Genomic DNA, 12117 nt, shown 5'->3' on the forward strand with positions numbered 1-12117 from the left:
CCCCCTGTCCCATTTCCCTATCTGGGGCTCTCATATATTTTCACTCTCAAACTCGCCTGACTTAAAAAAAAGTTCCCTTTTTAGAGATTATTGGGAACAAAGAAAGGTGAAGTCAAATTAAAGTGAAAGGAAAGTTAGAGGAGGGAAAGAGCAGGGAGAATTCTTCTAAACAGATTTTGAATGCCAGTGTCTCAGGGAGAATTTTCAGTTAAGTTTTTATCAGAACTTTGAGCGTATAAACTGTATATATATTTATTTATATTTTCCTTCAAGTAAAAGTCGACATATATATGTTTTTGGTTTGCTGTCAATGTTGATGAGGGACTCAATCAACCATTTGAGTATACACACTCGTGAGAACAGTCTAGCCCTAAGGGAACACGAGGCTGCATGTGACCTTTACACTCACTCATTACATTTGGTTCAACATGACCACATTCCAGCAACTTTAACAAGTGACAATGCTGCTTTTGAGGAATACTCTTACTATCAAGAGTTAAAGACAAATGAGATTCAAATAAATAGGTAAATTAAAAAGTTTTTTTTTTTTCAATCAAAGCCCAATTTCGAAAGGCTACATTTACTGGCTTGGATAGTTAACGTCATTGTTGTGTTCTTAAACCACACCAAAGAATTTATTTGTGATACAGGTTAAAAAAAAGTTCCTTGAACATCTCTAAAAGACTTTGACCCACAGACCACATAGCATATATAATCTCTGATATAAGTGTTATACTAACAAATACATATGAAAGTCATAGTCATCAGTTGTTTTGTAGTGCATACCTGCTAGATGTGGTTGTTAGTGTCGCTAACTGCTTTATTATTGAAGGTTTAGACAAATTGTTTTGAAGTGTGTTAAAGGTTGGGGACAAAAGAGCAACATACAAGGCTTCTCCTGATGATCTTAGGCTGCTTAATGGCTAGTATGGGTTTAGCATTTCTACAATGTATACAGCGGCCAGCCCAAGATAGGCGTTAAACATTATCTATATCATCGGTGCAGGGAGGCACTACAGTGAAGCCTAAGTTATGTGCAGTCAGCATCCAGAGAGGAACTCTGGTCTTCATGAATGATGACAGTAAAGCTCCCATTCGTCACTTCCCTTACTGAATTAAAATGATTACCAATGTAAGTCTGGCATGTGGCTTGCATTAATGTTGGTTATTTTTATATCAGCGGTGGCCAGCCTGCACTATGGTTCGTGCTAGCTACAATGACCTTGCTGCTCAATGAATGTTGGTTGTTTTTTTTTAGTAGCGTTGGGTAGTAGCTTTTAGCTCACTTAGTTGTTTTTTTCTTCTTTTAAAAATAAATAAAAAATGTCTTCGTCAGTTCCTTTTTCCTTCATCGTTGATCTTAGATGCCAATTTTCTTTATTAAAAAACAACTTTACTTAAAAAGTGAAATGTAACTTTAGTTCCTGAGCATTTTACAGAGTAATAATTACAATATTTTACATTTTGGTTTTACAGGGAACATAACACATTACTGGAAAACATAACTTTAAGTTGCTTACATAAACTCCGATCATGAAAGCCCAAGTGAGTAAATGTGAGGTCATAGCAGTGCAATAAAGACACCATCAAGACACAAAAAATGTTTTCCTTTGAGAAGTAGCTGGAACTACGGAGGTAAAAACAAAGCATTACTGATATAAACCTTATGTGGCTACTGAGAGCTGTGAGTTTGGAGCCAGAGACTGTTGTTCAACTTTACTTGTTATATTTGACATTTCATTTTAATTCAATGTCTGGTTGGAAAGTTCAAAGTTCATTGGGTAAAGGTCGCTGACATTAGATAATAATTTAAATTAATTTGATAAGCTTGTAATGTGTGAAGAGGCTAGTCAAACAATGCAATAACATTGTGCATAAATAAAGCAAAGTGCAAGCTGTCATTGTTTTATTTAAAGAAATTTAAATACAAAGAAAAATAATTAAAATTTAAATGTAGCAAAATGCCTACATTTCCAGTACTAGAAAGGGTTTGACATTCACTTTGTAAGGATTCCTTTATCCTAGGATACCTATATATATTACCTTTATACCTGAATTAAAGTATATAAAAAAGATGGGTTATAACATAAATAAATAATTAGTGATGAATAGACTTTTTAAAGACTTGCTAATGTAGCAACACAGCTGCAGAGTAAACTATTCTCCCTTATGAAAAAGAAAACTGAACGTCCTTATCTTTCAGGAAGGATGAAGTCTTAGCTATGGCCCAGGTGGGACGGTTGGGGGATGGAAAAGAATGACAGAAAGCAGGACGGGTGGGAAAGGAGCAGAGATGTAAGGAGAGAGCAAAATGGGATTAGCGGGACTGAGAAAGGCAGTCACTTAATTTCCTGGCTAACCTGGCTATGATTATCTCCTGGGTGGGGATTGACTGTTTGAAGTCCTGGGACCAGACTAATCCCTGGTGACTAACCTCCACCTCCAATTTCCTCTAGATTAGTTTAGCCTGTTCTTAACCAAAAGATTGAGGTTGGTCAAAATGATCATATAAGGCAATTAAACAGAGTTAAGTGAAGTTGAATTGAAACTTTCTATATACAGACAGCTATTGCTCTAAATAAAGCAAACTGCAATATGCAATGTTTCAAACTTCATTTTCAACAGCCCTGGCAGTAATTTGTTTATTTATTTATTTGAAATAGGAAAATGCATATTCATCAACATGTCAGCATTGAGCAACAACATAAAGTAAGATGACAGAGTACATAAATACAAGACATTTCTATATTTAGAATTAGAACCTGGATGTCTTATTAAAAAGGTGGGAGTTACTTGATGTTATTACAGCAACTAATACCCTCGATATGGGAGGTTCACACGTTGGAATTCTGACACAAGAACAGTGTTTTTCTTTAAGAGGGTGTTTTGTTCAAACAGAAGCAAGAAACTTTGCTGACCCCAATGAAAACTCAGCTCATAATGTCAGGACCACCAACTAGATGATAAGACACATGTGAGATGTACTGTAATGGTGATGGAACAGGAGATCATTGCATATTTATTGCATATTCATGCAGTTTACTGACCATCTGAAAATGTTTCATTATCATGAAATAATATTTACAAAGAATATTATTTTGAGAAAAATCGATCACTATGAAGGAGAAAACATGCTGGAGAAAACCCTGTAAAATGAATGAAACACAAAGACAGTTGCAATAGTGTATGGCATAAACAACAGACTCAATCAAGGGTATGACTCACTCGACTACTAGGTTTAGTACAATCCTTTTCACAAGAGCAGAAGTTCGATCCCCCGCCAGTGCACTAATAAAGCACCCAAGGTGGATATTTCGGTTTTATTATGGCTGAAATCACATGAAGAGTGTGGAGGTCACAATGAAATGTATTATGTTGGTCTATATGTTTATTGAGAGAGGGCAGGTGGTGGGGGTTGTTTTTTTTGGTTATACAGAACCTAGAAATACAAAGGTTTATTAAGAGTGTTTATTGAAAACCTGCATTTATAGCACTTTTCTGTTCTTATCACACCTCATTTGAGCAGATTCTGTAATTGGAACTATTAAGTATGGTGGTTGCTTTATGAGAGCAAGGCCAGCCACTGGCATTCAACAATGTTTTATACCTTGTACAATTCTAAATGGGTATGGAACCTACACTGTGTTTCATTACTGTGCTAAGCTTCCAAAACGTTTTTTGCAAAAGAGATCGTAAAATAAGTGTATTAAGTGTTCTTTTTGTTACACAGTTATATTAGCCCAGAGTATTGAATAGTGAATCATTTTAAAATTGTGCATTCTGTTTTTGTGTTGCCTACTCTCCCTCTCATGCAACGGGTGTGACATTCGTTAAGATCAGGGAGGCTCAGCACCATTCTCCGCTGGTTTAATATAATAATATTAATATTTAAACTCAGAACTGAGTATGTTTCATATCTTACTGAAGGTTTTAAAATCAAGTTGAATATGTATAACTAATATTTATCTCTGTTCATCTATTGTAGTGTTGCACCTATAATGTATCCATATCAATCCAAACAGTTTGTATTGTGCATTGTTATTATGATTTCTTGATATGTAAATAGTTTTTGCTTTAATGTATAGTGTCATAATAAACGTTGGGATAACCTCAGCAGTTAAAAAAGTAGTTTCCCCTTCTGCCTTCATGTTGTGGGTGCTAACAGTTCTTTACACTCAGTGAAACCAGTATTTTTGATTCTTGAGAACATTTTAAGGCTATTAAGAATCATCAACAAAATTCTTAATTGAAAAAGGGGGTAACTTGGATTTGAACTCCAACAGTGATGACGAGTCCTGTACTTATGTCATAGTTTCCCTCTTAGTCTACAATGGCAGAAGGACACCCTTGCCCTCCATTGCAGAATCAGAAACTTTTTTGTTGTTAACATAACATAAAGATTTGGTTTGGTGATGTATTCAAAGTATTTTACCTTTTAAATAACTATTATTATATATAATGTTATTTGGTTACTATTATGATGGTACCTGCAAACGTAAAAGTAAATTGTATTTCCTCTTTGCGATAGCAATGTTGTTGTTTTACTTTGGTTCTGCTTGTGCATAAAATCTGTTGTCAGGACCCGCAGCCACACAAGAATGTACTCACTTGCATATAAACCTGTAGCATAGATCTTGTTGGTTAGTAATTGTTTGAAGACAAAACACAATTCTGCAGGAGGTGCCAGCAAACCAATAACCATGAATCAAGGTGCTGGTAATGAAGCTATAAACACACATTTGGACATTGTTGTCTCTCACACTGCTCCTGTATTTTCCTGCTCTCTCTTCTAATATATATTAACTTTATATTCAAATAGAAATAAATGAACACATAGAAAGGCAAACACAGTAATAAAACTGAAAATAAAATTTGACTCCCTCAACACTTAAACAAAAAACAAGTTGGGTAAGAAATTGAATTCTGATTAATACATGCACATTCTTTAATGAGCACAAGCTTTTGTTTTGTTATCTAATTAAAAAGGTTTATATATGGCCACCTCTGCCTCACTGCTTTTCCAGCATGTTCTCGTTTTGAGCCAAAAAATTAAGTTATGAGAATGTTGAATGCCCTCAGCCTGATCACAAAAATAATTCTTATTAATTTGCATAGGGAAGTTCATTGAGGCGTTGACAGATATCATGGGTTTCAAAACCATTAAGAACAATGCTCTTGAATGAATCAAATAGAATTCAAAATCAGAATCAGAAAAAGCATGGACGATGTCACGGTCACCAGAACCATCTCCATTCAGGCCAACCAGAAGCCATGGCTGACAAGTGAAGTCTACAGGCTCTTGAGAACTTGGAACGCAGCCTTCAAAGCTGGAGTCAAGATGGGTCTGAGGACGGCCAGGGCTAACCTGTCACGAGGCATCAGGATGGGAGAGGGAGTACTCCAGGAGGATTTCTGACCGCTTCAACGACAGCAGAGATACCAGGAACCTGTGGCAGGGATGCAGACTATAACGGACTATAAGCCCCCATCCTAGACCTGCGACAGCTAAACCTCTCTGCTGAACCAGCTGAACAATTTCTTCGCTCGCTTTGAGGAAAACAACAGCACCCAGGCACAGAAGACAACGCCACCTCCTGAGGACCAGGTGCTCACGCTATCCCCAGAGTGTGAGGCGAGGCCTCAGACGCACAAACCCACGGAAAGCCCAGGGTCCTGATAACATTCCTGGTCGTGTTCTGAGAGACTGTACCGAGGAGCTCACAGATGTTGTCACCGACATCTTCAACTCCTCACTGTGACAAGCCGTTGTCCCCACATGCCTCAAAGCCTCATCCCAGTCTTGAAGAAGTCGTCCCCCTCCAGCTACAACGACTACTGTCCGATCGCACTCACTCCCATCATCATGAATTGCATAGAGCGGATAGTCCTGCAGTACATCAAGTCTGAGCTCCCCCCCACCCTGGAAACCTTCCAGTTTGCATATCGGTCTAACCGCTTGACTGATGATGCCATCTCCACTGCCCTGAACTCAGCCCTCACCCACCTCATACAGGTACTCATTTTTCAGAATGCTGTTCATCGACTTCAGCTCAGCATTCAACATGATCATCCCCAAGCAGCTCATCCACAAACTGGACCAGTTGGGACTCAACACCTCCCTGTGCAATTGGCTTTTGGACTTCTTGACGGGGAGACCACAGACAGTAACACCTCCAGCACCATTACACTGAACACAGGGGCCCCCTAAGGATGTGTGCTGAGCCTCCTCCTCTTCAATCTGCTGACCCATGACTGCACCCCATCATCCAGCTCCAACCGGTTCATCAAGTTTGCGGACGACACAACTGTGGTGGATCTCATCAACAACAGCGATGAAACGGTCTACAGGTGTGAGGTCAACAGGCTGACCATGTGGTGCAAAGACAATAATCTCCACCTGAATGTGGAGAAGACTAAGGAGGTCATTGTGGACTTCAGGAGAGTGCATACCTAGCATCTACCACTAACCATGGACGGAGCTGCAGTGGAGGGGGTGAGCAGCACCAAGTTCCTGGGTGTGCACATCTCTGAAGATCTGTCCCGGAGCCACAATACAGCATCACTGGTCAAAAAAGACCACTAACGCCTGTACTTCCTCAGCAGACTGAGCAGGAGCCCAACCACCCATGATGCTCACTTTCTACAGAGGCACCATCAAGAGCATCCTGTAAAGCTGCATCACCGTGTGGTACGGCGCCTGCACCGTGTCCTGCCGCAAGACGCTGCAGCGCATTGTGAGAGCATTGGTGACCCCACTCACCCATCTCACAGCCTCTTCAGCCTGCTGCCATCAAGGTGGTGACTATGCAGTCTTCAGGTCAGAACCAGCAGGTTAAAGAACAGCAACTATCTCTCTGCCCTACCATCACTCTCACCTCCCCTTGCACTACCTGTGCCTTAACGTTGTTCTTTGTTTTTTGTAAATATTCTGTTTATTAGTTGATTATTTAAATATTGTTGATTATTTATTCCTTTTTGTTTATTTTTTTTTAATGTCTTATTTAATGTCCTTTCAACAGTCTACTTCATGTTTTGCATCGTGTGTCTGAGAGGACTTCAATTTCATCTATGCTGTATGTCTTGCATACATGTATATTTGAAAATAAAAGAACTTGAACTTGTCTTGTGCACAGAGTGAAGAGTTAAGATACTCATCATATACTCAGGACAGCTACAAGCAAGTGTGGAGGACCTTCCATCTGCTCTTTCAGAGGTCATTCACTTAATGTATTTACAAACACAGATCACAGACCAGTTGCAGATATACTGTACATGGAGATGCCAGATATTTTAGTTAGGAGGTATTATAGATTGATGACAGCTGACAATAAGGGAGATATTAAAAGGGTGTAAGATATATTTTTATGGTCACAACTAAAGTTTAATTAAAGTGTTATCGGCCTCAACAGGACCAACAGGAAGCACCTGCACGGTAGGATCAAAAGTTTATATAAGAACATTTTGACTACAGGCCCACACACATAGTTAAGACTTCTTTATCTTCCGTCAGCAAGGGTTAGGGTTACAAACGGTAAAAGGGGGGATGACAAGTGAGTAAAAGAAACCTCATCCAATTTTGGAAACTAAACTATAACATACAATCTTAATATATGACAGTTCACGCTAAACTAAACTTAGTCTACTTAACCACTGGCATTGTGGAAGAGTACATTAAATAATTCAGCTCTAGCATGCCAAGCAGCCTCCCCACTATCATGGATATTTACAGAGCAACCATAATAAGAAAGACTCCACCCACCCTGTACATTCAGTGTTTTATCTTTTCTGGGAAGAGGCTGCACAGCATCCAGAACAGAATGAGCTGTCTGATGAACAGCTTCTTTCCTATAGTGGTCAGACATATTTGTAATACATATATATATATATATATACATATATATATATATATATATATATATATATATATATTTCCCTTGTAATTTTGTCTTCAGTGGGTCACACCCTTTTTGCCCCTATTGCATTAAAAAAAACATTGAATTCTGCAGCTTGCCATATTTTAAAAGAAGAAATAAAAACATACCCTGTCATTTGTATGTGCTTTTCGGCGTTGGTCCAATTCATCATAAGGTGGCACAATTCCTTCTCTTCTGGCCTGCTGATATTCTCTTCTCAGCTGTTGGATCCTGTCCATACTTTTGAAGACAGAGACAAAAAAGTCTTAATAGGACAGTATGGAGTGATACATTACAACTTTAGAAACACACTTCAGTAATAGTTCTCACATTCATTGATTTCCCCTCTCATCTACTGTCAAGTCAAGACTCAATTGCACTCCAAACCAGCAGAGGGCGAACATGTTTGTGTTGCCAGTAGGACCGAATTTACCTGCGCACCCACCAGAACAGCATGGCCTAAATGTTTGGACTGAGCCCAGTCAGTCTCTCTCACCTGCTCCTGAAAACAGGACATGACCACAGCTCCTGATCACCCAGAAGATGCAACTGGTAGGAAAGAAACTACTTTTAAAGAGGATTATGTTTGCTCCTGAGTGCTAATAATTTATTAAGATACTTTTGTTTAAGCTAATTTAAGCTTGCATTTTGTCTTTTGGTTTGCACTTAAAACTGATCGTTAAAGCACGTACTTAAATAATTTTGTAAACTTGGTTGGAAAAGCAAGTTATATGAACATTTTATTTAACAAAACGTTGACCTTCATTGAAATGTATTAAAACTAATGCATGTTTCTGTTTTTAAAGGTTTTCAACCTATTCGTTTATGACAATTATATTCCGAACTGGAATCTTCGTCTGAAATCATCAGAAGAAAATAAAAACCAAAGAGAAAGAATCGAGTTGTCCTTTGCATCCTTCGACAAGTGGTCAAGCCCTTTTCAAGTTTAGGCAGAGTTGTGGTCCGAGCAGACACAGAACTTGACATCTACAATACGTTTTTTTTATTTTCCCTGTAATACAATTCATCATGTCGTTTTCATGTTTACTTCTGACTTCATTTTGTAACATACATATGTCTCACAAATTGCAATGGGTTTGATGACATTTTAGCGCATTTCAGTGCAGGAAGTAAAACATGTTTAATTGTTGTTTTTGAAAACATCTGAAATGTTGATCACTGTCTGCACTGAATGGTTTTGACCGTTGTGTTATCTCAGGGTCAAGGTGACCCAAAGGCCCATAAACAACCTGCTGGCTACCTGGCTTCCAGAATCACATATGCAGCGGTTGAGGTCATTCACCTAGACCCAGAAACAACACAAGGGATACCACAACACATTTGTTTTCAGGCCTTCGGGTCCCATTGACCCTGAGATGACACAAGGTTTAAGGGAAATTCAGATGTCTGAATTAATGGTGAGTCACCTGGTAACAATGATACAGCTGATTAAGGATTACATTTAAAAAAATTAATGATTTGTTTAATATCACAATATAATTAAAGAATTGTTTAAAAATACAAAAAAATCTTAGCGTAATAACTGATCAAGAAACCGTATCTGGTCAAATTACATCATGGTGGCAATTGGTTATTGTCAACAGAGGATCACATCTCACCACTTTATAAAGTTGATCTTGAAATTATCATTTTAAATGAATAACATATTGCTATATATGGGGTCTTGCTTATTTGGCACCAAAGTAAAAAATCAGCATTACAAGGTATACATCTAGTAATAATGGGAAAAGTGGCCAATCTCAAACTTTTGTGGATATACAGCTGTACCTTCTCATTTGCTTCATGATGTCGGGATTTAGGATCAGGATGGTGCATTCATTGAAAGTGTGGGGAAGAATGACAGAGGAACCAATATTTTGTATTTCTGCTAAAGACCTTCAAGCTGCTGATGTAAGAGGAGCATTTTTCCTGTGAACCTAAGCCAAAAATGAGATGCATATAAAACCTGTTGAGGAAAGTAACACTCCAAGCAGCCATTTTGGTGTGAAAGGTGATTGCGTGTCAAGTCTGAATTCTTTTATCCAGTACAAGGGTTTTCTCCTGATATACTTCATGTTCTTTTGGAGAGGAAAGGTACTTTGGAGCTTTCTATTAGTAATACAGAGAAGATTCAGCAGAAGTACCTTACATTGGATTTTTTTTAAAGAAAAAATAATCTGAAAGAGGTGGTTGTGTTGGCCCTTAAGCCCATCATTTACTAATTAAACTCTTTACTACTTTCTACTTTCAAGTGTTGCAAGAGTCTTTTTTCCAGCATTTAGGCTCCGTCCTAAGCAATGATATCTCTTGCTTGATGTTTTGGGCCCCTGTACCATGTTTAAACTATGTGTTTGATGCGAAAAACAGCTAATTTTTGAGGCTTGCGAAAGATGCACAGAAAGTCCAAATATAAAAATATTATTGCAATCATTCTGCCAGTTGTATGCACAATGTTCACTAGCTCGGGTAAATGTAACATTAATAGTACAATTAAAACAAAAAGATACAGTGCTTATGCAGTTAGAGGGACTTTGCAACATCAGACTTTCAGTAAGGAGTGCTTAACACTTCCTGTTGAGGGATTCATTAAGTCTTTAGATGAGTTAGTGTAACAAATATTGTGGAATATTGTGTAAGTGGAACAGAAATGCAGTATGCTCAGTGGTTTTGAGATAAAACGTAGACCACAAGTGTAGTAGACACAGGAAAATAAACGAATGAAAGAGCTTATCACTTGGTATGAATTAAAAGCACTAGCACTCCTTATATCACTTCTATAAATTCAATTTACAATAATACATTTCAGAATTCAAATACAGTTAAAGGCTTTTATGAATATTGATTGACAGAAGTGAAAAATAACAAATGACAAATAACATCAATAAGATGTAGTGGAGTGGTATAATGTTGTACTATAGTTTGGTATATCTGATTCCCTTAGCAGGGTAAATTTACTTTCATTTGAGTACAAAACACTACATCTGCTTCAGGGTTACAGGTGTCAACTAAATAATTAATTATAGTCTTATTTGTGCTTTTAAAAAACATTACTCAAGCTCAAACTTTACTGTTTTTGTTTGAAATTATTTGTTTGTTTGAGTTGGTCTTCTTGAGTTTGAGTTGGGTGTGTGAAAAAAAGTCAGTCCCATACTGAAGTGGAAATTGATTCATCTGCTGAATGATAAAATACTGTTTTTTAATCATATATAATTGATATTTTACTTCTTTTTTTTTTTAAAGACACAAGAACACAGCAAAATTCATGGCTTTTTACGGTAAGATTAAAATAGATCAAGCAATTGAAGATCCTAAATAATCACTATATTATTATTTTTATCATTGACAGTACTAATTATGGATGGTGTTTGTGAACTCTCTGTCCATGTAATGATGTGAGGAAATTATTAAATTATATCTAATAAAACAGCCAGGAATGGAGTTTGAAATTGCCAAATTCCCTCTCACACACACATACAGAGAAGCACTGGGAAATCAATCTTTTTCGCCAGCTCTGACACACCAATAATAATTCTATAAATGTTTAAAGTCACTTTCGACTCGGCCTAGGTCTTAATAATGTCGTTATTAATAATTTAGGCTTCTGTTCCATTAACAACACAGTGACATTTCCCATGAATATATCCATGTCCACAATTAGGATAATTCATCATTGTCATTAAAGCCCATATTTAAAGGCCTGCTGATAAAAATGTCTCATTCATTTGAACAATTACTTTCCAGAGTCCAGAAACACCCACCTGTGCAATGCCAGGACTGATTTTAAGAACACAGCACACATGAAGCGCAGTAGTCTGAAGCGCTTTAAGGTCAACCAGAATTGGTTGTTTTATTTGTTCACAGTTATTTAATAGGTAAGTGTACAAAAGGGAAAATGTGTGTGTGTGTGTTTTCAGTGTTTACATTTCTAGGGGTAAAATAAATTGGCCAAGAATCAGCCTGTTGAGATTCTTACAAATTGGCAATCTGTATTGACCAGAGAAATAGTAAACATTGCACCCCTAATTGATTTTGTTTTATACGTTTTTGTTTATTTTGATTATTGTTCTCAGCTTTTTTTAATTGATTAATCACAGCATCCAAACTCACACTGACATGTACACTTAACAAATACACCTTTATCATTTTCATACAAAAAGGTTTCTTTCCATAGTTACTAGTTACTTTGAAAGTAATCAGTAACCTT

General features: G+C 37.4%; 1 protein-coding gene across 5 annotated transcripts in view; it reads right to left on the bottom strand.

The window, feature by feature from the left end:
- The window catches only part of LOC148068839 (partitioning defective 3 homolog B-like), a 130257-nt gene that overhangs the window by 19953 nt on the left and 98187 nt on the right, over positions 1 to 12117 (bottom strand). For all 5 annotated transcript variants that reach the window (XM_087804725.1, XM_087804727.1, XM_087804724.1 and 2 more), the window contains exon 23: positions 8042 to 8153. In XM_087804725.1, the coding sequence (XP_087660851.1) occupies positions 8042 to 8153 (112 nt within the window). The remainder of the gene's footprint in view (positions 1 to 8041; positions 8154 to 12117) is intronic.

The sequence above is a fragment of the Callionymus lyra genome, chromosome 12, assembly GCF_982586985.1.
Source record: "Callionymus lyra chromosome 12, fCalLyr1.hap1.1, whole genome shotgun sequence".
Lineage (NCBI taxonomy): Eukaryota > Metazoa > Chordata > Actinopteri > Syngnathiformes > Callionymidae > Callionymus > Callionymus lyra.